At 39.9% G+C, this 26194-nt stretch overlaps 1 protein-coding gene across 1 annotated transcript in view; it reads right to left on the minus strand.

Annotated features, from left to right (window-relative positions):
• Nucleotides 1–4814: 4814 nt before the first annotated feature.
• Nucleotides 4815–26194, minus strand: part of NDNF (neuron derived neurotrophic factor) — a 64371-nt gene continuing 42991 nt past the window's right edge. Inside the window, exons 2-4 of the mRNA XM_040330270.1 lie at nt 16579–16764; nt 13031–13155; nt 4815–6849 (exon numbers count right to left, since the gene is read on the minus strand). Coding sequence (XP_040186204.1) covers nt 5450–6849; nt 13031–13155; nt 16579–16763 — 1710 coding nt within the window. The 5' untranslated portion in view covers nt 16764 and the 3' untranslated portion in view covers nt 4815–5449. The remainder of the gene's footprint in view (nt 6850–13030; nt 13156–16578; nt 16765–26194) is intronic.

The raw sequence follows: 26194 nt of genomic DNA on the forward strand, positions 1-26194 counted from the left end.
TTCAAGACTTGAGAACGACTAAGCTGATTTGCTGTTGCTCAAAAGTGGATAAAAACACTTCTTATCCACAGGAACTAACCAGCCCAGGTGTGAAATTATTAAATCAATCTTTTGCCTTTAGTGCTTTTTATGCATGCCCTATTTTCCCTTCCTAGACTAATGCTGCGTACACACGATAGGTTAGTCTGATAAACGGTCTGATGGACCGTTTTCATCAGACCAAACCGATCATGTGTGGGCCCCATAGGTTATTTATCTATAGGTTAAAAAAAATGGAACTTGTTTTAAAATGATCTGATGGATACCTAACCGATAGTAAAAAACGATTGTCTGTAGGCACGTCCATCGGTTAAAATCCACGCATGCTTAGAATCAAGTCGACGCATGCTTGGAAGCATTGAACTTCATTTTTTTTCAGCACGTCGTTGTGTTTTACGTCACCGTGTTCTGACACGATCGATTTTTTAACTGATGGTGTGTAGGCACGACTGATCATCAGTCAGCTTCATCGGATAACTGATGGAAAAATCCATCAGACCGTTTTCATCAGACTAACCTATCGTGTGTACAGGGCATTAGGCTGGCCATACATTATACAATGTTCTTGAACTATTTCCCTTTAGATTTACGAATTATAAGGTCAAACCTAAACACACTCAATTTGTATGCAATTGGCAGGCACTACATAGTTGAAGGTCAATTTGAAGGAAATTTAGCAAGAAAACTGTATACTGTATGGCCAGCTTTAAGCAGACCACACACTTTACAAGCTCATAGTACAGTCACTTTTACATTGCCAACAGCTATGTTGAGCAAGGTCCTGCCTCAATAGTTACAGAGAGTGAATTGACTAAGTAGTTCCTCACATTACATAACTTTGCTATGTCCAAAGGAGCTTACACAGACAAACAATGCCAGATCCTGTAGCTGTTTACCCCATATAGACCAAAGTACAGGTACAGCATGCAACACCCCCCCCCGGTGGCTAATTCCTCTAGTTGGCAGGCCACATCTGAGGGTTTAAGGACTGGCAGTGATGTCATGAAAGTGCAACTTCCTGCACTGGATATGACATCACTCCGACTGGGGGTAAGAGGCAAATTTAGTGAGTTTTGGCACCATTTTTGTATATTTAAACAATTTGGGTGTCACATGCAGACATGTGGATCTCACTTGAGGAAAATTGTTTTACTCTAAAACATTGTTATTCCCACCTTCACCAGATCCTGAGTGTCCGCATGCCAGCTGAATTTTTTTTTTTTTTTATATCTATCCATGTGTATTGATGTTACATTCTGAACTGTTAGCCCTGTTCTAATGTATATTATATGATGTTTGTAGCTGAGAGTTTGTTTTTGTCTAGATAGAGGAACTGTGGGTAGATCTTGTCCATGTAGTACAATATAGTGATGTGTCTTTATATATGATACTTTCTTTCATATATATTGGAAACTTGAAAAGTTAGCTGTTTGGAGTGCTGCCTATTATTTATTTAGAGTGTATTATTCCTGGGTCTTTCTTAAGGAAACCCCATATTTTAACACCTTAGTTATGTAATTAACCCTTTTTGCGCTGCTGTTGTGATTTGGGTCAGCATTAGCTTACATTTTGTTTTACTAAAAACACGAAACGTTCAAGGGACTTAAATGCTTACTTGTAGTGTTTTTTCCTTCCATAAGACATGTTTATTCACTTGCAATGTGCCTCTGAACTTGCTTCAACAAGTAGTCAATTCCCTAGCACAGCCTTCTACTTCCTTTTATATCATAGCCCTCAATACCTTCTGGTAGTGTCTACCTACCATCTGTACCCATCCAACCCTCCCCTCCCTACAGGACAATTTGTGTAGCCTCCAGGGGAGGCACAAAGGAAAATACTCTAGAGCAGTGTTTCTGAACTCCAGTCCTTAAGGCGCCACAACAGGTCATGTTTTCAGGATTTCCCTCAGATGAAACGGCTGTGGTAATTACTTAGGGCCCTTTCACACGTGCGGACCGTATTTCCGCATTTTCATCCGTCCGTTGCGGATGAAAACGGGACATACATGGGTCCCTATGTGATTACGGGTGTCAGTGGATGTCCACCTCCGCAAAATCCTATTTTTCTTCCGTCTGCCGGATCGGATGAACACGGACATACGGTCCCATAGGGGAGAGCAAAGGAAAGACAGGGCGGTCCCTGCACAGTGTGCGGGGACCGCCCTGTCAGCTGCCAGCTCAGCGGGGATTTTACGGAGGATCCCCGCTGAGCTGTACGGACACACGGAGGCGGATCATTACTGATCCGCCCCGTGTGAAAGGGCCCTTATGCAGTGAAATTGATTAAATCACCTGTGCAAAATAATGGAAAGCCTGAAAACATGACCTGTTGAGGTGCCTTAAAGACTGGAGTTGAGAAACACAGCTCTAGAGTGTCACTTGAGGCAGCACTGGTCTCCATGGGCTTGCAAGCAAGTGTGTGTGTTTTTAAAAGTCAGTAGCTAGAGTGCTTGTAGCTGCTGACTTTTACTTATTTCAATACCAAATAAATGCCCCTCTTAAATATTCAATGAAAAAATAAAATAAAAACAGCATAAATAATGGTATTATTTATTTTACATATTCAAAATATAAATGGCCAAACAGCCTGGTAATCACACATTTGTACACAAATAGAAAATACAAAAAGAAAGAGACAACAATGAAAATATGAAATTATTTAAAACAAAATGACAACTGTACAAAAAATACTCAAAAAGATCACTTCATGAATCAAAAATACACATCTGATGGCAAAACTGACAAGCACGTGATTTAAGAGCCCTTTCACACTGGTGCGTATTGCAGGTGCTATAGCGTTAAAAATAGCGCCTGCAATCCGCCCGTCCCCATTCACTCCAGTGTGAAAACCTGAGGGGCTTTCACACTGCAGCGGTGCACTAGCAGGACGGTAAAAAAAGTCCTGCTAGCCGCATCTTCGGAACGTAGAAGGATCGGTACGTTTACTGCTCCTCCTCCGCTGCTGCCCAAATCAATGGGACAGCGCGGCTATACCGCAGCGCATTGCAGGCGGTTCTAACCCTTTTCTCGGCCACTAGCGGGGGGTAAATGCGCCCCCGCTAGCAGCCAAAATGCACTGCAAATCCACTCATAGCGTTGGCGGTAAAAATAGCGGTGTTTTACCGCCAACGCTATGGACGGCACAGTGTGAAAGGGCTCTAAGACCTTACATCCACAAGCTTCTAAGGCAAGGAACATCTCTCCGTGTCCGTGTCATCATGCTGGTCATGTTGACGGCATTCTGTATCTTTTCAGTCTTGGATATATTTTAAGGGTCTTATATACAGAAAAAAAAAGAGCAAGAGTTGTGTTGTAACTAGAGCAACAATTTGCTATTAGATGAAAGAACGCTCTAACTTTAGGTAAAACTGGTTGTATGCTACTGCAAATTATTACCCTTTCCACACTCTTAATTAAAACACATTTTAAAGCCATAACTATTATGTATGCATAAAGATGTCCTTAATGCTCATTTTAGCTAATCCCTTGTTGGGTGGGATTTTCACAGTAATATTCTCCTACGTTTTACGAATATAAGAAAACCCTGTATTCTATTGTCTTTAGGGCTGAACTACTTGGGATATTTTAGTTACACCCTGCTGTGAGATCACCGCATATACAGGGCATTGGGTCTATTTGAATACTACGGTGTGAACTGAATTGGGTTTGCAGTGCCCTGACTTGCCTTGCTAATATTGTTAGTGAAGTTGCCCAGCATTTTCCCATGTATTTAGAAAGCCGCCATCTAGAGACGAGTGAACCGGAAAAACAGAGAAGTGGCTTTTTTAAAGGTTGGGGAAAAAAATGTCAATAGCCATACTTTATTTTTTTCTCAAATTTGCCACATTTATACTTTTTTTTTCAGTAAAAACAAAGAGAAGTAAAATATCACAAAAAGGTCATCTAGATTTTATAAATAGGTCAGCTTGCTGAATAAAACATGAAGAAAATGCAGATTATGGAGAAGTTGTATCCACTTCAATCATCCAATCATGTGCAAGCAAAAATACAGTTTTTTTTTTCAAAGTGAACATAACTTTATTTTATTTACTAAGCTCAGTGAACATCCTAAACATAACTTTATTAGTTTAGTAAATCAACCCCAACAAGTTACAAAAAACATTATGGCCAACAAGAAGTTAATTTGTTGAGTAGCGTGACATTAAAATCCCCTGATTGTTTAGCCCGTAGGTATCATTCACCTGCATTATATTTTGTGCTGCGATACATTCTACATCTCGCCTTGTATTTATACAACATCTGGCGAAATGATTTTTGTTGAGTGATAAAATGTTAACACTGACAAAAAAAAAGTCTGTCTCAATGCTGCCTTTACAAAGTATTACAATGCCTTCCATTAATAACGTCTTGTCATCCTAACACCACCTTGAAAAAGCTGCAACTTTTCGTTTTGCTTGCGGATTAAACTACAAAGTACAGTCAGTTATTGTCTGTTTCATCTTTCCTTTAATGCTGCTGATTCACAATACTGGGTGGCCCTGTTTAAAGTCATTCACAAAAAGAGTGTCTGCTGGCTTATATGCTTTGTTTGTTCCTTACTTTACTATCCTTTCTTGCTACGCAAATCTCTTTAAAATTTATACTGTATTTATATATATATATATATCTTTATATAACTATAATATATTTTATATATCTTTATATATTTTGCACACATAAAACACTAAAAACAAGTTAACAACTTGTTTACAGACAACAGCCACTCTTTCTGATATAGTATTTTAAACAACGCGTAAGCAAAAGAAATATATATACTTTTATACTTTCAATTTTTTTTATGTACAGAAATATATGCTTGACAACTTTATACATACAATACATATTTAAAAAATAAACCAGTCTAGTAGGAATGTACAATAGGCAAAGAAGAATAAAGATAGGTCCAGTTAATACTTAGTATTTGATCTGTATTAGGTAAGGAATGATTTTGTAGTTTACATACAACATAAACATTTCAGACAAGACTTTATAAAATAATTTACACATAGTCTATCATTTCTAGATTGTATTGTGTGAGCATGAATAGAACCAGGGGACTTGCCTTGGCCATGTATTTAGTAAAATAATTTAGAGGCAGTTCATGCACTGTATGACACTACCAAAGTTGTCCTTCGTACTTTTGTATCCATTACCACTGTTACTTCATCTACCGTGTGTGTGTCTGATATCAGGTCTCAGACCTATGAGTATATATACGTCTTTCAGTTCTGGAGAAGCAGCAGGATTACCATTTAGAAGCAACCACTTTGATATGTAAACAGAAGTATACAAGTTGATACCTTTCTACGCTGCTACAGGTACTGTGTACAAGTCACAACCGCTTGACTGCACAAGTAGTTAGTAAGTATGCTCCTTGTAGGATATGTTTGTCATACAAGTTCACAGGAACTCTAACAGAACTTTCTTGTTTTTACGAGTTTGCTTTGATATTTGACTGAATGGCCTCCGTGACCCATGACATAGACATCCAAGACGTAAGACTTGCCAGCTTCAAGTCCTTTGATTGTCTCTGTGGTGACTGCTTTATGCAGGTTTTGACTGTGGAAATATTTGCAGAGAACTTTCTCTGATTTCTTTCTGGTGTCAGGCCCCAAACATTGGTTTTGTTCTCGTTTCTTCTGGTCTTCGTTGTAGTCATCATCCACTTCTTTTTTGTAAACGCAATATTTATTTCTCTCCTGCGTTCCCAGCCATGCTATTGTAACAGAAGTGCATGTGCGCAGTTTGTCAAAGGCTTTGATTCGTGTGTCTTCTGGAAGTGAAGGGAAAGGCTGCTTGTTAAATTTCGATGTTGCCAGGATTTTGAGCATAGAGGCACCCTTTTTGCTTCCCTTTAGCCTAATCAAGTATTTCGCTTTTGGTTTTCCTCTCAGTTGAAACTGGCGCACACCTTCTACACTTTGTGACAGAATAAGTTTTCCATCTCTTCTGACTTGGATCTGAATAGTGTCCAGGCAAGAGTGAACTGAAAAAGTGACTTTTTGATGGGAAGAAACTGGGGCAAATCTTAAAAATTTAGTGCCCTTCCTTTTTATGAACACATCAGTAACTTTTCCATCCTTCAACTCTACTGTTTTCTGCTTGGCTTCTTCTTTGGTTCGAGCAAATGTTCCGACATATGCAGTGCTCATATTTGTGGCTGAGTTTATTGCAAACACATCAAAGTAGTACTGGGTGTCAGGCTTCAGATCAGAAACTGTAAATATGTTTTTGTTCCCAATGCATACCTTTTGAAGGTCAGGCTTTGGTTTGGCAGTTAGTTGACGTACTGTCTTTGTGGATAAGGTTTTTGACATGAAATTGCGGTCTTTACCAGCATCATTTTCTGATGAAAACCCAAAGTGGGCAAAGTCAAAGGGACTGAAGTCTAAACCAGGCTTAGGAGCTACCATAAAAGCATCATCAGCATTGATCTTGGCTTCGACTGCGCACATACTTTTAAAATTGTGTTCCTTGTTGATAACAACACAGTATTGGATTGGCTGTTTTAAAACAGAGGATGTAGGAGTTGGTTTCCATGCTAATGTTAATGTGGTGCGTCCTAGCGATGTCACATCAACTCTCGGGTCGTATGGTAACTCTGGGTAAGGCTGGTCTGACTCGGGAGTTGTAGTGGCATAAACTTTAAAATGGGTGTCCTTTTCTGTTGAAATTAATTCCAGCTGGTATAAACCAGAAGGAGAGCTTGTAGACACAAAGTATTCCACATCATTTCCTTTATATGAGAACAGCTCGGTGCCCTCTTCATTCGTAATCTGTTGTTTTTGCTGCTCCAAAGGTTCAGGCTCACCTGCAAAATACGACATTAAAAAAATAGATCAGCGTGTGTGTTATTACAGCAGAAATGCAAGTCTGCACTTTGAGCACCTGACCTTGCTTAATTATCAGACCATTTGAGCCCAACATCTGCTTGGATGTGGGAATCAGCAGTGGAAACAAAAACAAGAACGCATGTTATGCAAAAACAAAATATACAGTACAAAATGTACTAATAGAAATATATGGTGTCACTAAAAGTGAGGCAATGTCAAAATTATTAATGGAGAAGAACTATTTACTCTGGTACTGCAGACCACGTCAGCTCTGAGGAAAGGGGTACGCCCCCGAAACGCGTCAGCTTTTATTTCTACTGATTGGTTCAAACGATTATTCGTGTTCCACTGACGATGCTGGATATCTGCTGTATTAATTTTTAAAGCCTGTTTTTAACTCCAAATTTGTGAGTATAACTATTGATTTTACTATTGGAATAAATACATTTTTTATCAGTATCACACGAGGGCGGTGCGCCTTCCGATCTTTTTCTTCTCTTTTATAGTTTCATGAATACCCACGATTCTGAGGAGGGCTGCAAGACTCTAGATGATAACTTTTAATTGAACTGCACCACTGCATAGTATTCCCTTCAAAATATCAGAGCGCAGGAGACTTGTTCTTGTATATTTCCCACAGTTAAAGCACCCCACACAGTTAGTAAGCACTCCCAGGGAACACATTTAACCCTTTGATCGCCCCTGATGTTAACCCCTTCCCTGCCAGTGTCATTAGTGCAGTGACAGTGCATATTTTTTATCATTGTATTAGTGTCACTGCTCCTCAAAAAGTGTCAAAAGTGTCACTTAGTGTCAAATTTGTCCACCGCAATGCAATGTAACAGTCCTGCTATAAGTCGCTGATCACCGCCATTACTAGCAAAAAAAATAAAATAAAAATATCCCATAGTTTATAGACGCTATAACTTTTGCTCAAACCAATCAATGTACGCTTATTGGGATTTTATTTTACCAAAAACATGTAGCAGAATACATATTGGCTTAAATTGATGAAGGAACTATACTTTTTTCATTGAATGTGTTTTATAGCAGAAAGATATATATATATATATACAGGGAGTGCAGAATTATTAGGCAAATGAGTATTTTGACCACATCATCCTCTTTATGCATGTTGTCTCACTCCAAGCTGTATAGGCTCGAAAGCCTACTACCAATTAAGCATATTAGGTGATGTGCATCTCTGTAATGAGAAGGGTTGTGGTCTAATGACATCAACACTCTATATCAGGTGTGCATAATTATTAGTCAACTTCCTTTCCTTTGGCAAAATGGGTCAAAAGAAGGACTTGACAGGCTCAGAAAAGTCAAAAATAGTGAGATATCTTGCAGAGGGATGCAGCACTCTTAAAATTGCAAACCTTCTGAAGCGTGATCATCGAACAATCAAGCGTTTCATTCAAAATAGTCAACAGGGTCGCAAGAAGCGTGTGGAAAAACCAAGGCGCAAAATAACTGCCCATGAACTGAGAAAAGTCAAGCGTGCAGCTGCCAAGATGCCACTTGCCACCAGTTTGGCCATATTTCAGAGCTGCAACATCACTGGAGTGCCCAAAAGCACAAGGTGTGCAATACTCAGAGACATGGCCAAGGTAAGAAAGGCTGAAAGACGACCACCACTGAACAAGACACACAAGCTGAAACGTCAAGACTGGGCCAAGAAATATCTCAAGACTGATTTTTCTAAGGTTTTATGGACTGATGAAATGAGAGTGAGTCTTGATGGGCCAGATGGATGGGCCCGTGGCTGGATTGGTAAAGGGCAGAGAGCTCCAGTCCGACTCAGACGCCAGCAAGGTGGAGGTGGAGTACTGGTTTGGGCTGGTATCATCAAAGATGAGCTTGTGGGGCCTTTTCGGGTTGAGGATGGAGTCAAGCTCAACTCCCAGTCCTACTGCCAGTTTCTGGAAGACACCTTCTTCAAGCAGTGGTACAGGAAGAAGTCTGCATCCTTCAAGAAAAACATGATTTTCATGCAGGACAATGCTCCATTACACGCGTCCAAGTACTCCACAGCGTGGCTGGCAAGAAAGGGTATAAAAGAAGAAAAACTAATGACATGGCCTCCTTGTTCACCTTATCTGAACCCCATTGAGAACCTGTGGTCCATCATCAAATGTGAGATTTACAAGGAGGGAAAACAGTACACCTCTCTGAACAGTGTCTGGGAGGCTGCGGTTGCTGCTGCACGCAATGTTGATGGTGAACAGATCAAAACACTGACAGAATCCATGGATGGCAGGCTTTTGAGTGTCTTTGCAAAGAAAGGTGGCTATATTGATCACTGATTTGTTTTTGTTTTGTTTTTGAATGTCAGAAATGTATATTTGTGAATGTTGAGATGTTATATTGGTTTCACTGGTAAAAATAAATAATTGAAATGGGTATATATATTTTTTTTTGTTAAGTTGCCTAATAATTATGCACAGTAATAGTCACCTGCACACACAGATATCCCCCTAAAATAGCTAAAACTAAAAACAAACTAAAAACTACTTCCAAAAATATTCAGCTTTGATATTAATGAGTTTTTTGGGTTCATTGAGAACATGGTTGTTGTTCAATAATAAAATGAATCCTCAAAAATACAACTTGCCTAATAATTCTGCACTCCCTGTATATATATATATATATATATATATATATATATATATATATATATATATATATATATATATATATATATATATATATATATAAATTCTAAATTGCCTGCTTTTTTTGTTTATAGTGCAAAAAATTCAAACTGCAGAGGTGATCAAATACTACCAAAAGAAAGCTCTATTTGTTGGGAAAAAAAGTACATACATTTTATTTGGGTGCAACGTTGCATGGCCACGCAAATGCCGTATTGCAAAAAATGCCCTGCTCATGAAGAGGGGTAAGCCTTCCGGAGCAAAGGAGGTTAACAAAACGTGTATAGCTGGTTGTTAAGGAATGGGCCCAGGAAGCCGTCATCCTTAACAACCAGCACACAGTTTGTTATGGACAGACCCCCCCCCCCCCGCAAAACGCATGTAAATTGCATCAAAAACACAAGTGCCCATTGAAATCTACTACACGCATAATAACGCAAGTGTCCATTGAAGTCTATTACATGCAAAACGGAATCTGCTGCGGGAAAAAAATCCCTGACCCTTTCCAAAATTGCACCGGCTGAAAAATGCATAGATGTGAACGTGTACCATAGGAAACCATGCTAAATAGACTGTAGTGCTTTTCTGCAAACTGAAAAACATTAAAAAACGTATAGGGTGAATGTCATCTAGCCAGGCTCCTGCACTACAAAGTGGTCGACAGAGCCTAAAAGATTGTTCAAATCACATTGGGGTAGATTCAGGTAGGGACCGCGTATTTTTGTGCAGGCGTAACGTATCCTATTTACATTACGCCTCCGCAACTTTGACAGGCAAGTGCAGTATTCACCAAGCAAAGTTGCGGCAGCGTAGAGTAAATAGGCTAGCGTAAGCCCGCCTAATTCAAATGTGGAACATGTGGGCGTGTATTATGTAAATGTATTGTGACCCCACGTAAATTACGCTTTTTCCGAACGGCGCATCCGCCATCCGTGAAAGTATCCCAGTGCGCATGCTCCAAATTAACCCGCAAAAAGCCTATGCTTTCGACGTGAACGTAAATTACGTCCAGCCCTATTCCCGAACGACTTACGCAAACTACGTAATCAACGGAAAATTTGACACGGTCCCGACGTCCATACTTAACATTGGCTGCGCCTCATATAGCAGGGGTAACTTTACGCTGGAAAAAGCCTAACGTAAATGGCGTATCTGTACTGCGTCGGCCGGGCGTACGTTCGTGAATAGGCGTATCTAGCTGATTTACATATTCTAGGCGTAAATCAGCGTACCAGCCCCTAGCGGCCAACGAAAATATGCAGTTAAGATACGACGGCGTAGGAGACTTACGCCGGTCGTATCTTAGCAATATTTAAGCGTATCTCAGTTTGAGAATACGCTTAAATATACGACGGCAGGGATTCGGACTTACGACGGCGTATCTACTGATACGCCCGTCGTAAGTCTCTATGAATCTACCCTATTGTATTTGGCATGATCAGCTTTATATTTTTTCACTCCTTACCATATCTCTGTTCTAAAGGACTTATTTTAAAGTAGGGAATTTTATAGTTGTATCCTTTTTTTATTTAAAAAAATAAATAAATAAATACAAGGTTTGTATTATGACAAATGGCTCACTAGTCACTAAAGACTTCATGACACATTAAATGCATACTGCATTAGTTTTTCCTTTCTTATACTCTTAAGAGCAGCAGGAAACAGTGTCCTACAAACTGCTTTTTACATTTTTAGAACATTTTAAGTTACTTGAAACCAGGTAGCACGGTATTGTAGCTTTGACCAAAGAAAGTGCATAGTTTGGGTTTACCTGATATAAATCGCCATATTACAGTTTATAAAAAAATATATAAGTATAATAAGGTTGATAAATTCCCACTCAAATATACATTTGATTTGCTACCAGCCAATATGCTTATATATTTTCAACAAAGTTGCTTGTGGATTGCCTTATTATACACTGTTCACTTTGGAGATGATTATAACTGACTTCTAACTTCTGGTTAAGTGTGTGCAAATAGACATTTATTTACTGAAAGAGAAAAAGAAGTCTTGTATACACAGGATGCTATCCAGGGGACTAGAGGACAAAAGTGCTCCAGGCCTCGTCCATGTTTTAACAGATGAGGGTCAGCACTGAGAGAAGGGAATGTGTTTTCTTTTTGTTGCAGTTAGTGAAATCAGCTGTGCCTTGTGTTGTTGTAAATATCACCCGTATGGCTGTGGGGTGACTTGAGTGGTCCCACTGGTGTGTCATAGAAACATCTAGCAGGTGTTAAGGAATCTGGTATTATCTTGCAGGGAAAATGAATTCCTGTCCACCATACAACACAATGTTTGCACTTCTATGCTGTATGTGATAGCAATAAACTTTGGCCCAATGGCTAGCAACAGGTCTCAAATATTGGTGCCAGCTTAAACAGAGTAGGCCATTAAATTATACACTTAAAGGAGAAGTTAATTTCACCTTTTTGCACTCCTGTGACCCGTTTTCAGCAGAGAGTAGGCTGAAGTCCGCTCTCTAGTGACGTCACAGAGTCGGCCCAGGTACTGCTTCATCACAACCATCTTTAAAATATCCAGAAAGCATCAGAATGAATGCACCTCTTTTCAAGAGGTACCACCATCCTGAGGCCTCGTACACACGACCGTTTTCCTCGACAGTATTCATCAAGAAACTTGGTGGCAGAGCATTTTTGTCGAGGAAAACAGTTGTGTGTACATTTTTCATCTAGAAAACTGTTGTGGAACTCTACGAGAAAAAAAGAGAACAACTCTTCGTCGGGAGTCTCAATTTCCTTGTCGTGTTTCTCGTCAGGCTGGTTTACGACGAGACACACAATCGTGTGTATGCTAAGAAACTGGCGCATGCTCAGAATAAAGTATGAGACAGGAGCGCACCTTCAGTAAAAGTAGCGTTTGTAATGGAGATAGCACATTTGTCAAGCTGTAACAGACTGAAAAGTGCAAATTGTCTCTTACCAAACTTTTACTTAACACGCAGTAACATGAAATTAGCAAAAGCAGCCCCAAGGGTTGTGCCAGTGGAATCAAACTTCCCCTGCTGTCGTATGTGTTGTACGTCACCGCGTTTGAGAACAAGGAGATTTGGTCTTGACAGTGTGTACGCAAAGAAAGCTTGTCAAGATTCTCGACAAGCCTGACAAGGAACTCGTCGGGGAAAACGATGTTTCATTTACGACGAGTTCCTCGGTCGTGTGTACGAGGCTTGACCCTCATTAAATGATAGGACATGATAAAGAAACCATGTGTTAGTTACTTCTCCCTGTCAGCCAAAACTTTTAAAGAAAACTAATAATAATTTAAAGTGTATTTTTAAACCAATATAAAAAATCTCCAGTCAACATTTCTTAATATATATCAAATATTACAGTACAACTGGTACTTTAGATTAATCTTAATGGATAGTAGTGGTCCTTAATAGACATAACTTCCAAAAATTTATAGGCTTCTATCATTTTAATACATTGCGGAAAATACAGTATAGCATATGGTTCAATATACAGGTGTACATTATTACCTGATCCTTCCCCACTGGCTTCCTCAGGAAGTTCCTGTAAAGTCAGTTTCCATTCCAGAGGAGCATCACAGGGTGTAACAATAACAGACAGAGGTGTATTATCTTCCTCCACTACAAAGAAGTACCTGGAATGGAAACATTAACATTTGATGTGTTAATCACTATATTTACAAAACATAACTCACAAAATAAATGTTCCTTGGGTAAACTAAAATACGCGTTCCTAAAATTATAGTCTAAGTTTACTAGGGGGCAATAATCATGGCATCAAGAAGAACACGTTGGCCAGTCCCATACAAAAAAAAAAAAACAGTTAACCACACAGACTTAAACAAGAGGAGGTAAATCCAATGGATTGCTTAGACTTAAACCTAGTACACACTATCGGTTTTCTTCCATTCAAGCCATCGGGTTGAACGAAAAAACAAAACAAAAAAAAACTGTCAGCTCCAGTCAGAACCGCTAAACTCACTATGCAAAGTAAGTACAGCGATCTCCCCCGATGAGCTATTGTGTCCTGGCAGCGGGAACTGATGCAATGCTGGAACAATAATTCAGTGTGTATTGAGTCAATTGCTCAGTGGACACTGTTACACCCAAGATTTTGGGTGTTTACCAATGGTCAGGAATGCTGATCAAAATTAATTGGTTTAGAAAAAGAATGGAACCTTGCAATATGCTACTTTGTAATAGAAAACAACACATACAATGCTGTGAAAAAGCATTTCCCCCCTTTCTGATTTTTAAATTTTTTTGCATACTTGTCACACTTAAATGACTCGTACACACGGCCGAGAATCTCGTCGTAAAAGAAACGTTGTTTTCCTCAACGAGGTTCTTGTCAAGCTTGACGAGAATCTTGTCAAGCTTTCCTTGCATACACACTGTCAAGACAAAATCTCGTCGTTCCCAAACACGGTGATGTACAACACGTACAACGGCACTATAAAGGGGAAGTCTGATTCCATTGGCGCCACCCTTGGGGCTGCTTTTGCTAATCTCGTGTTACCGCGTGTTAAGTAAAAATTTGGTGAGAGACGATTCGTGCTTTTCAGTCTGTTACAGCATAACGAATGTGTTATCTCCATTACGAACGCTACTTTTACCGAAGGTGCGCTCCCGTCTCATACTTTATTCTGAGCATGCACGGGTTTCTAAGCATACACACAAATGTGTTTCTCGTCATAAACCAGCCCGACGAGAAACATGACGAGGAAATTGAGACTCCCGACGAGAAAAAAAAAGAACATGTTCTTTTTTTTTCTCGTCGAGATCCACGACAGTTTTCTCGACGAAAAACATACACACGGCAGTTTTTCTTGGCAAAAATGCTCGGCCAGCATTTTTCTTGATGGATTTTGCCGAGGAAAACGGTCGTGTGTAAATGGCCTCAGATTATCAAACAGATTTTATTATTACACAAAGATAACCCAAGTAAATACAAAATGGAGTTTTTAAATGATGGTTTCATTTATTAAGGCAAAGAAGCTGTCCAAACCTGCCTGGCTTTATGTGAAAAAGTAATTGCCCCCTAAACCTAATAACTGGTTGTGCCACCCTTGGGGGCAACAACTGCAATCAAGCGTTTGCGATAACTGGCAATGAGTCTTTTACATTTCTGTGGAGACATTTTGGCCCACTCTTCTTTGAGAATTGTTTTAATTCAGCCTCATTGGAGGGTTTTCCAGCATGAATGGCCTGTGTAAGGTAATGATACAGCATCTCAATTGAATTTAAGTCCGGGCTTTGACTAGGCCACATCAAAACCTAAATTTTGCTTTGTTTAAACCATTTGGAGGTGGACGTACTGTTGTGTTTTGGATCAGTGTCCTGCTGCATAATCCAAATGCACTTGAGCTTGAGGTCCTGAACTGATGGCCAGACATTCTGCTTTAGGATTTTATGGTAGAGCTCAGAATTCATGTTTCCATCAATTATGGTAAGTCGTCCAGGTCCTGAAGCGGCAAAGCAGCCCCAGACCATCACGCTACCACCACCATGTCTGACTGTTGGTATGATTTTCTTATTATGAAATGGTGTATTAGTTTTATGCCACATGTAAAGGGACGCACACCTTCCAAAAAGTAAAATTTTTGTCTCATCAGTCCAAAGAATATTTGCCTAAAAGTCTTGGGGATAATCAAGATGCTTTTTTTTAAATGTGAGATGAGCCTTTGTGTTCTTTTTGGTCAGCAGTGGCTTTGGCCTTGGAACTCTCTCATGGATGCCATTTTTGTCCAGTCTCTTTCTTATTGTTGAATCATAAACACTGATCTTACCTGAGGCAAGTGAGGCCTGCAGTTCTTTAGTTGTTCTGTTTTTTTCTGACAGGGGTGACCAACCAGTGGCCCGGGGGGCCACATGTGGCCCACGGAGCCCTCTGATGTGGCCCCTCGACCTCCTGCTCTGGGATGGTGGGTGGGCAGGTGTGGTGCACTTCAGAAAGTGCACCACACCTGCAGGATATAATAGAAGTCTAAGTGCAGCTAACCCGCAGGAAAGCCACTGGTGCACTGCGCTGCAATCTCGGTGTGGGTATACCGCAGCGCATCAGCATGAAAGCAGCCATGGGCCCCTTTGACACAATCAGTCCTCCATTGACCTCTATTGAGCCACAGATGTAAACAGACTTGTGGCCGTTTACACCCACCTACCTCTAACTCGATCTGCTAAAAAAAACTGGAGGGGGGATCCGTCTCGTTCCGTCTGTGCAGATCGGATTTGAGGGCCAATAAAGTAGAGTGGGCTGTGCCCCTGTCTGCTCTGCATATGCAGAGTGGACATGGGCCTGTCATCTGCCTGCTCTGTTCATTGTAGCCCACGACCGGTTACCAAGTCGCTTAAGTGGCCCTCGCTCTTCAAAAGGTTGGGCATCCCTGTTTTATGACCTCCTGGATGAGTCGTCGTCATGCTCTTGAAGTAATTTTTGTAGGCCGGCCCCTCCTGGGAAGGTTCACCACTGTTCCAAGTTATCTCCATTTGTGGATAATGGCTCTCCCCATGTTTCACTGGAGTTCCAAAGCCTTAGAAATGGATTTGAAACCCTTCCTAGACCGATACATGTACATTACTTTGTTTGTAATCTATTCTTGAATTGTTTTAGATTGTTGCATGATGTGTGGCTTTTTGTGATCTGTTAGCATACTTCACTTTGTCATACAGCTTCTATTCATGTGATTTCTTGATTCAACAGGTCTGGCAGTAATGAGGCCTGGGTGTGGCAAGTGAAATTTAAAATTGTGGTTAATCACAGTTCATTCATGATTCAGCATGGGAGGGGGCAATTACTTTTTCGCATAGGGTCAGGTAGGTTTGGACAGCTTTTCCCCCTTAATAAATGAAATAATAATTTAAAAACAGTGTCTTGGATTTACTCAGGCTATCTTTGTGTAATATTAAAAATTGTCTGATGATCTGAATAATTTAAGTGTGAGAAATATGCAAAAAAAAATCAGGAAGGGGGCAAATACTTTTTCACAGCACTGTATAGATGTAGACACCCATATATGTACCGTAATTTTATTTGCACATAAACACATATAAAGTACCTTTTAGGATTGTCTCTGAACAGGTAGCCACCAATCTCTGCTCCATCAGGTACTATGGATGAATCGTGGAAAACTGATTTCTCTTTAATTTGCATTTGGAACAGTTCTTCATCTCTAGTCGGAAGTTTCTGGGATTTCAAGCAGATTGGTAGTAGAACCAATAATGTGTACCAATGCGATAACATCCTGTACAAGGAAAGAGAAATTACAATAAGATTATACAATACAGACACATGCATTTTGAATTATGCATATGCATAATAAATGACAACATGGACATTAAGAGATGCAGTAGTATAGAGAAAACATAGAGCAGTATGTCTGTTCTCTTTCTGAGCTGCTATTGTTTTTCTTTTTTCTAAAGTCATTAGTTCTACTAAGTACAGGAATTCATGAGCAATTTATAGCTTAATCACACCTTTAAAATCACTAGCAATTATTTGCTAGTGATCAATCACTAAACAGAACAAATGGCTTCCTCTTGTATAAACTACAAAAGTAGCATGTAGTAGCTATTAATATCACATGAATGCACAGTGCTTCAATTGTATGCGATTAATTGCGTCCCAAATTCTAAAAGATAGTCCAGGCCTAAGGGATCTGTTTAGCGCAAATGCATATGCTTGAGAATCATAAAGCTGCACATCTTTTGCACATATCATTATTCATATTATTATATGTGTATTCTTATACAGGATTTATATAGCGCCAACAGTTTGCGCAATGCTTTACAACATGAGCATCTAATAAAAACAATAGTATTCAGATGTCTGATTGGCATCTTATATCTATATCTTATATCTATGCCTATTTGGATACCTCAAATACTAAGTGCAGACAAAGTTGACACTATGTGACCTGGCTGTAACTCAAGAACCTCATGACTGCTGCTTGAGTACCAGCAGCATCTTGCACCCTTGGGCTACATGAATTTAAGCAAACAACCTGCCCAGATCCAGCATGGCAAAGGCATTAATAAGAATATACATAATACTAATTTGTCTGGGTCTTATTAAGACAGAATCTCAGATGACAGTTACTCAAACACACTCATATCCACTTTCATTATACTAGGAATCTAGGAGGACTGTTGTACCATTTATTGATGAAAGCAGAAGGTTACGCCTTATTTTTACCATTGTCCCAGTTATTTCTAATTTCCCAACCATTTCTACTCTGACCAGTCAAAACTAAGAGACTCTAAATCTGATCCTGCTTAAAATGAGCTGTAATAATAACCTTATAATCATAAACCACAAAGAAATCGGGAAAAGTGATATACAGTATTAGTAACCACCATCACTACCAGTTAATTATCAACATAAAATATTTGTCAATGACTTTACAGCAAAAGAGGGCTTAAAATATAGAACGCAAGAGGCACTGCTGTGCTCATGATAGTGATGAGTATAGCAATCAAAGACTTTGTCCAGTTATAAAGTGTGTCAGAGATCTCTGTAGTTGAGCTTGCAGATGGATATTAGGTAACATGTGCTTCTGTGCCATCAGAAGAAGCTACATGTCAACATGTGAACACCCTCTAGGTGCCACCTAATATAATTGTATGGAAGTATTGCAGTAAAGCACTATGCCCATCACCAAAAAAATCAAATCTCCACCTCAAGTTGACTGGTATGAGCCAGGTCAAAGCTTAGGAGATCAATTCAGTCATGTCTACTTGTGATATATTTGTTCTGTATCCAAAGCCATTTTTTTGGTATTGATAGTGAGTGAAAAGGAATATAACATATGTCAAGTTTTTATTGGTGTCTGTGTCCTCCTTGGGAAGATCAATCCTCCTCATTTGGCCTGGTGACTATTGTCACTGGGACAAAGAAAAAAAACATTTTGATTTGTCACTAGACCAGGAACAGAGGAGAAATCTTACAACAGGGCCACTTGTTCCTATGCAACTGTCAGGCCTCGTACACACGACCAAGAGACTCGACGGGCGAAACACATTGTTTTGCTCGTCGAGTTCCTTGTTAGGCTGTCGAGGATCTCGGCGAGCCAAATTTCTCCATTCCCGTCGAGGAAAAATAAGACATGCTCTCTTTTTGGCTCGACGGGATCCTCGACAGTTTCCTCGTCGAAAAGTGTACACACGATCGGTTTCCTCGGCAAAAAAAACCCCAGCAAGTTTCTTGCTGGTTTTTGCCGAGAAACTCGTTTATGTGTACGAGACCTCAAAGAAAGGAAATAGGACAGCTGTAAAATCATTTTAGGTATTTCATGCCAACTAATAACATATATAGTAGATTCTGTAGAATAGAATTTCCTTCTGTCAAAATGATTCCTAAAAAAAACACTCATGAAACCAAACTTTAACCCTTTTGTACTCTAACATACCAAACTGTTGGGTTTTAAAGGATATGTTTACCTTTGGGAACATGTTACATATTTCACCTATTTTTACGGTTTAGACTGCTGCAACCATTCCTTGAACCATTGCCTCTAGTGACAGCGAGCTGGGGATTTTCTCCCCAAACTCACTGTAAAAAAAAAACATGGCTGTGCAGGGCTCTGCCCACCTGGCCGTGTCGTTCATTAACAGAGTTCTGTGAATGAATGAACTACAAGTGATGACAGCCTTTGTGGCTGTGGGCTTGTAGTTCTCAATCAACTACCAGGGAACTGTTGAACGCTCTTGTTTCTTCCTGGCAGATTGTAGCTGCCTGCTGATCGTGGATGCAATATTTTGCAGGTTCCTAGTATAAAAAATTATATATATATATATATATATATATATATATATATATATATATATATATATATATATATATATATTTTTTTTTTAATACAAAGGTGAACTTATCCTTTAAAGTAAATCTAAAGCATTTCTTTCTTTTACAGCACATTCACATTTAACACTGCATAGACACAGAAAATAATTGTTTTCTGTCTGTCACATTCACACTGCAATGCAGCCCAGAACTGCACTGAAGCATGCCGCGTTAAAATGCAGCACTATAGAGACATGGATGGCACTGCACTGGGGGGATTTACCCTTTCAATCTGGCCTGTTGACCATGGTCACTGGGAGAGAACGTTATCATAAATCAAAAATTGAGTTGTCACTTAAACAGGAATAGGGAGGTGTCCTTCCAATAGTGACATCAGTTCTGGCAGTTGCACTCTGCAAAAGCGGTTGCTCCGGAGCTTAGTAAATGAGGTAAAGCTTCACTTTGCAAAGAATATCCAATCACATGAAAGGAAAAATAACAAAACAAAAAAACAGCATTTTTCCTTCCAAATGATTGGGTGATGGAAGTCAGCAGAGCTTCTGCTAATTTACTAAGCTCTGGAGCAACTGCTCTTGCAGAGTGCAGTCTATTTGCCTTTAGTAAATCAACCCCATTGTGTATATAGGATAGAAAGTGAAGGTGATTCTTCTCCGTGAAGGGATGCAAATAGAAAAGAAAAACAAGTACCTGTCAGCGTTTTAACCATTCCCAAATCTATCCAAAACTAAAAAAAAGTCTTGACTTTACATATTTTTTTCTGTTCTGTACTGGAAAACAAACTACATCTACATCTGGTGAAATACACAACAATTAACCAAATGTAAGATTCTATTTTAATTTAATAAAAATAAAAAGAGCTAAATTATAGAATGTCTTGTGGTCCTCCTTGCTTATCACCAAAAGAAGCTTACATATTCCAACTTACTAAAAGCCAGTGGATCTTAACACTTTGGTAGGCCAATGCGTGCTGCTGTATTCTCTAAAACAAATTAGCCTATTCAAATAAGCCATAAGATTTATCGACACAATAAATTGTGTCATATTATTTAAAAGATGAAAGGATGCGTTCTCCTTATTATTTCAGCTCTGAACGGAATGAAAATGGAAGCAGGTCATTTGTACTGTGGGAATATTTTAAGAGATAGATGAAGCAAAGCAAAGCTAATCCACTCACTCTTACTGTTCCTTTTAAATAATCAAAGACATATTTCAAGTACTGAAGCAGAACTGCATGACCGCAATAAAGCTTTCTCTTGTCATGTTGAAGTGACTCGTGATATTTCGTATAAAAATGTAAAACTTTGTGATTCCGCTATGATGTTCTTTATAGGTCTTTTTTTTCCGCAGAGCGCCCTCTGCAATGTCATATGCCCTTAAAGTTAGCTTCTATATGACAACGTTCCATAATCCTCTTTCATATGGGAGGACTAATTAATAGAATGAAGAAAAACACTCAGCGTCTGTTTGGTCATTATGCATTAGGAATTTTCTCTCAGTTTTTGATCCGGATTAAATAAAGGAGGAAAAATAGAGGGAAGATTTAAACAGGTCTCATCTACAATACACAAAGGGCCAGATCCACAACCAGCGGGCGCAACGTAACTTTTGTGATTTAAGTTACACCGCCGCAAATTACACAAGTTAGTGCCCGATCCACAAAGCACTTACCTGGAAATTTGCAGCGGTGTAACCTAAATCCGTCCCGCGCAAGGCGGGCCAATTCAAATGGGGCGAGTCCCATTTAAATTAGGCACGCTCCTGCGCCGGACGTACTGCGCATGCTCCCGACGCTATTTTCCCGACGTGCTTTGCGTTACGTTGCGCCGAGTTTTGTGAATCGCGATGGGTAAAAAAGAGATGCGGCGGGAATTTTTTTTTTTAAAAAGAAATTTGACAGCGACGCGGGAAAGACAGGTATACTTTTACATGGTGTACTAACTTTACACTTTGTAAAAGTAGCCCTATCTTTGCGACGGCAAACTAACACTTACGGAGACTTAACGAAGGGAAAAAGCTTTGTGGATCTCAGTAAGTGCTAATTTGCATACCCGACGCTGGATTTCGACGAGAAATGCCCCCAGCGGCGGCCGCGGTACTGCATCCTAAGATCCGACAGTGTAAGTCCATTACACCTGTCGGATCTTAGGACTAGCTATGCGTAACTGATTCTATGAATCAGCCGCATAGTTAGAAACAAGGATACGACGGCGTATCCCTTTTGTGGATCTGGCCCAAAATGACTACTGACATTCCAGAACACACAAATTGTAATCAAAGTTCTTATTTTTTCTGTTTTTGAAATGCAACTTTTTTTTTTTTCAAATGTTTTATCAAAGAATAAAAGGAATTTACAAAGGTAAAGAGCAAGTAGGAACTATCCCCACAGTAGAGGTGACAAAGCATGCTCTACAATAATGCAGTGCAACAACAGGGACGCAGCCCATACAGGTGTAGGGTAAGTGAAAAGATACACACAAGAGGACTGTCAAACATCATAGTTTGTGCAGTCCAAAAAATGAACACAGGTATGCAGCAGTGTAATATAACTACATATAAATGAGGTATCAGAATCACTAGGTAATACCCTACAGCAGTGGTTCTCAACCCTGTCCTCAAATACCCCCAACAGGCCATGTTTTGAGAATTTCTCTTAGGTAAAATACCAAGCCATTGACACTGATTTAGAGCACTTGTGAAAGATGAAGAAAACCTGCAAACATGGCCGGTTGGGGGTACTCGAAAACAGGATTGAGAACCACTGCCCTATAGCATGAGACTCAAGGGAGACTGGCCTAGTGCGGAACAAAAAATGGGACACAAGGGACCCTGAAAGTGAAAGGGGGGAGAGAAAAGTGAGGCACAAAGAAGTAAGGTAGGACAAAGACTGGGATTGGGGAGGGGAGGTAAAGGGAAGGAGTGAAGAGAGTCCTGAAAGGAGAGCTCTGATTAACTTTATTGGAAATAGTCAGGGGAATAATAGTGTGTTGTCAAAGTCAGCTGGGAGGTAATGATCTACCCAGGGTTTGCATAGGTGTTAATATTTCGTATACCTATCTAGTATGATTGCTTCGACCTTGATGTGTATCATGGCTCTAGTAATTCTATTCTTAGTTTCCGTGATGTTGAGGTAAGGAGTTTTTTCCATGCCTTGGCTATAGTTTGCTTCGCAGCAGTGGTGTCCTTAAAGCGGGGGTTCACCCAAATTTTTTTTAACATTAGATTGAGGCTAATTGTGAGAAGCACAATCGTTTTTTTTTTTTTTTTTTAAATCGATGCAGTACATAGCGTTTTAGAGATAGATGTTCTCCGCTGCTTCCGGGTATGATCTGCGGGACTGGGCGTTCCTATTTGATTGACAGCCTTCCGACCGTCGCATACAGCGCGTCATGAGTTGCCGAAAGAAGCCGAACGTCGGTGCGGCTCTATACGGCACCTGCGCACCGACGTTCGGCTACTTTCGGCAACTCGTGACACGCTGTATGCGAATGGAAAATTAACCTGTTACCTTGCTCAGACAAGGCTCCCATCCAAGGCAGACCATTGCCCATTCCTGTAAACAGTGCTATTCGTGATGGAGGCATGCTTTGTTGCAGAAATACCAATAGTGGCCTCCAACACATAGTAGGTGAGGTTGAAAAAAGACACAAGTCAACACTGCATGAGGCCCCGTACACACGTTCGAGAAACTCGACGGCCAAAACACATCGTTTTGCTCGTCGAGTTCCTTGTGAAGCTGCCGAGATTCTCGGCGAGCCAATTTTTCCCATTGACCGAGGCCCCCGTAAAACATGTCCGAGAAACTCGACGGGCAAAACACATCGTTTTGCTCGTCGAGTTCCTTGTGAAGCCGCCGAGGATCTCGGCGAGCCAACTTTTCCCATTGACTAACAAGGAAATAGAGAACATGTTCTCTTTTTGGCCCGACGACATCCTCGTTGGTTTCCTCGGCGAAATGTGTACACACGACCGGTTTTCTCGGCAGAATACGTCTCCCATCGAGTTTCTGACTGAATTCTGCAGAGAAACTCGGTCGTGTGTACAGGGCCTGGGAGCTTTGCTTATGACAGGTAAGGGCCATTCTAAAAAAAAATATTATTTTATAAAGGTCGCTTACGTAATCAAGTAGTGCCCTTTATATTTAACCACTTCCCTACGGCCGTACGACTATTGACGGCCGCAGGGTGGTTCTAAATCTCTGAGCCGCCGTCAATTGACGGCAGCTCATTTCCGCATTCCCCGCGCGCGCTCCCGAGCGCGCAGCGGGGAACTTCTGTACTGGCCGTGTCCCTTGGACACAGCCAGTCACAGATCGCCGTGAACGGCCAATCGGAGCGGCCGTTTGCTAGGCGATCTGTGCGGCCAATGAGAGATGATCTCATATGTTTACATATGAGATCATCTCTCATTCCCGGCTCTCGCAGACAGCGGTGCTGTCAGGGGAGAGAGGAGACGGATCTGTGTCTCTTGTACATAGAGACACAGATCGGTCACCCCCCCCAGTCACCCCCCTTCCCCCACAGTTAGAACACTATATAGGCAATACACATTTAACCCCTTCCTCACCCCCTAGTGTTAACCCCTTCCCTGCCAGTCACATTTATACAGTAATTAGTGCATATTTATAGCACTGATTGCAGTATAAATGTGAATGGCGCCAAAAATGTGTCCGATGTGTCCGCCATAATGTCGCAGTCGCAATAAAAATCGCAGATCGCCGCCATTACTAGTAAAAAAAATAATAATAAAAAAATAATAATTCTGTCCCTTATTTTGTAGGCGCTATAACTTTTGCGCAAACCAGTCGCTCATTGCGATTTTTTTTTTTTTTTTTTTTTTACTAAAAATATGTAGAATACGTATCGGCCTAGACTGAGGATAAAAATTTTTTTTTTTTTTTAAATTGAGCCATTTATTACAGCAACAATTAAAACATTTTTATTTTTTTTTCAAAATGGTTGCTCTATTTTTGTTTATAGCGCAAAAAATAAAAACCGCAGAGGTGATCAAATACCACCAAAAGAAAGCTCTATTTGTGGGAAAAAAAGGACGTCAATTTTGTTTGGGAGCCACGTCGCACGACCGCGCAATTGTCAGTTAAAGCGACGCAGTGCCGAATCGCAAAAAGTCCTCTGGGCAGGAAGGGGGTTTAAGTGCCCAGTAAGGAAGTGGTTAATATAAAGGGATCAGGCACTAATTAGTGAGTAGAATGTGGCCTAGAACCTCTTGGTACTCTCTTGTCTATGACTTATATTGGCACAGCTTATATTAATAAATATTCCTGGGACACAATCAACCATGCTCGCTGTGTTACATTCATACCCAATGCTTTCTGCATCCTTATTTTCTTTTGTGTTGCAATACTGTAAGCTCAGCAGTCTTCACTGCCTAGCACATAATAAGAGAGTTTGGTCACAAAAAAACAAGAACTATTGAAGAGATCAGCTTACATAATAAAAGAAAGCCAAAGCACTATAATCCTTTTTATGGGTTCCTTTTGTATTTCATCATAAATTTAAAGGATCCAGTATTCCTTTTTGCACTCCCATTCATCTGCAGTTAAATTCAGTATTTCCAAGGACGCCAAAGCCATAGCTCCAATAATAAAAATCTAATGAAATTAAAGTTAACAAAATTATCCTCACTGCCTTGATCTGGATAAAACATTCACCTCAACGCAATACTATCATCAAGTTAAAGAGTCATGATTGTGATTTACTGCCTCCAATTAATCTGGTATAGTTAAAACAATGCATCTGGAACAGATAAAATCCAGTGCATAATTACAGGGAGCGAAAGAGCATGATTGGAAGTGAGCGAGCAGAATTTAAGGAACGTTGTGTTCATTTTTGCTGGCACAAGCATGCATGTGGGTCACGATTAAGTATGCATTTTGTCAGACATATTATGCTCTAATCTTAAAGATTTATACTGTTGGGTTGCTTGTTTCTAGAGAAATTTAAAAGCTCATTTTACTGCCACTACTACAGGAAAATAATTAAATGTTTTCAATTTAGAAAAAAAAGGATTCTATTTTTTAAAGTCAAGTGACAGTATTGTTTAGAGTGCCAAATAGTTAGACAATCTATTAGCATCAGGGACGTAACTACAGATCATGGGACCCCATAGTATAATTTTATTTTAAAAAAAAAAGTAAAAAGAACAATTTAATAATATAAAAATAAATAAGATTTTTTTTTTTTTAAAGTTCCCCCGTCCCCGTGAGCTCAAGCAGCAAAGAAAACACATGTGAGATATCGCCGCGATCATCAGAGCGAGAGAAATAATTCTAGCCCTAGACCCCCTGCTTACTGTTTTATTTATTTTTAATTCCTAAAAGTGTATTTTTTTCCCAAAAAGTTGTGTTTAACCCCTTAACCACTTAAGACCCGGACCTTTAGGCAGCTAAAGGACCCGGACAGTTTTTGCGATTCAGCACTGCGTCGCTTTAACTGACAATTGTGTGATCTTGCGACGTGGCTTCCAAACAAAATTGGCGTCATTTTTTCCCCACAAATAGAACTTTCTATTGGTGGTATTTTATCACCTGTGCGGTTTTTATTTTTTACGCTATAAACAAAAATAGAGCGACAATTTTGAAAAAAATTCTATATTTTTTACTTTTTGCTATAATAAATATCCCCCAAAAATATATAAAAAACATTTTTTTCCTCAGTTTAGGCCGATACGTATTCTTCTACCTATTTTTGGTAAAAAAAATCGCAATAAGCGTTTATCGATTGGTTTGCGCAAAATTTATAGCGTTTACAAAATAGGGGATAGTTTTATTGCATTTTTATTAATTATTATTTTTTTACTACTAATGGCGGCGATCAGCGATTTTTTTTCGTGACTGCAACATTATGGCGGACACT

The sequence above is a fragment of the Rana temporaria genome, chromosome 1, assembly GCF_905171775.1.
Source record: "Rana temporaria chromosome 1, aRanTem1.1, whole genome shotgun sequence".
NCBI classification, from domain to species: domain Eukaryota; kingdom Metazoa; phylum Chordata; class Amphibia; order Anura; family Ranidae; genus Rana; species Rana temporaria.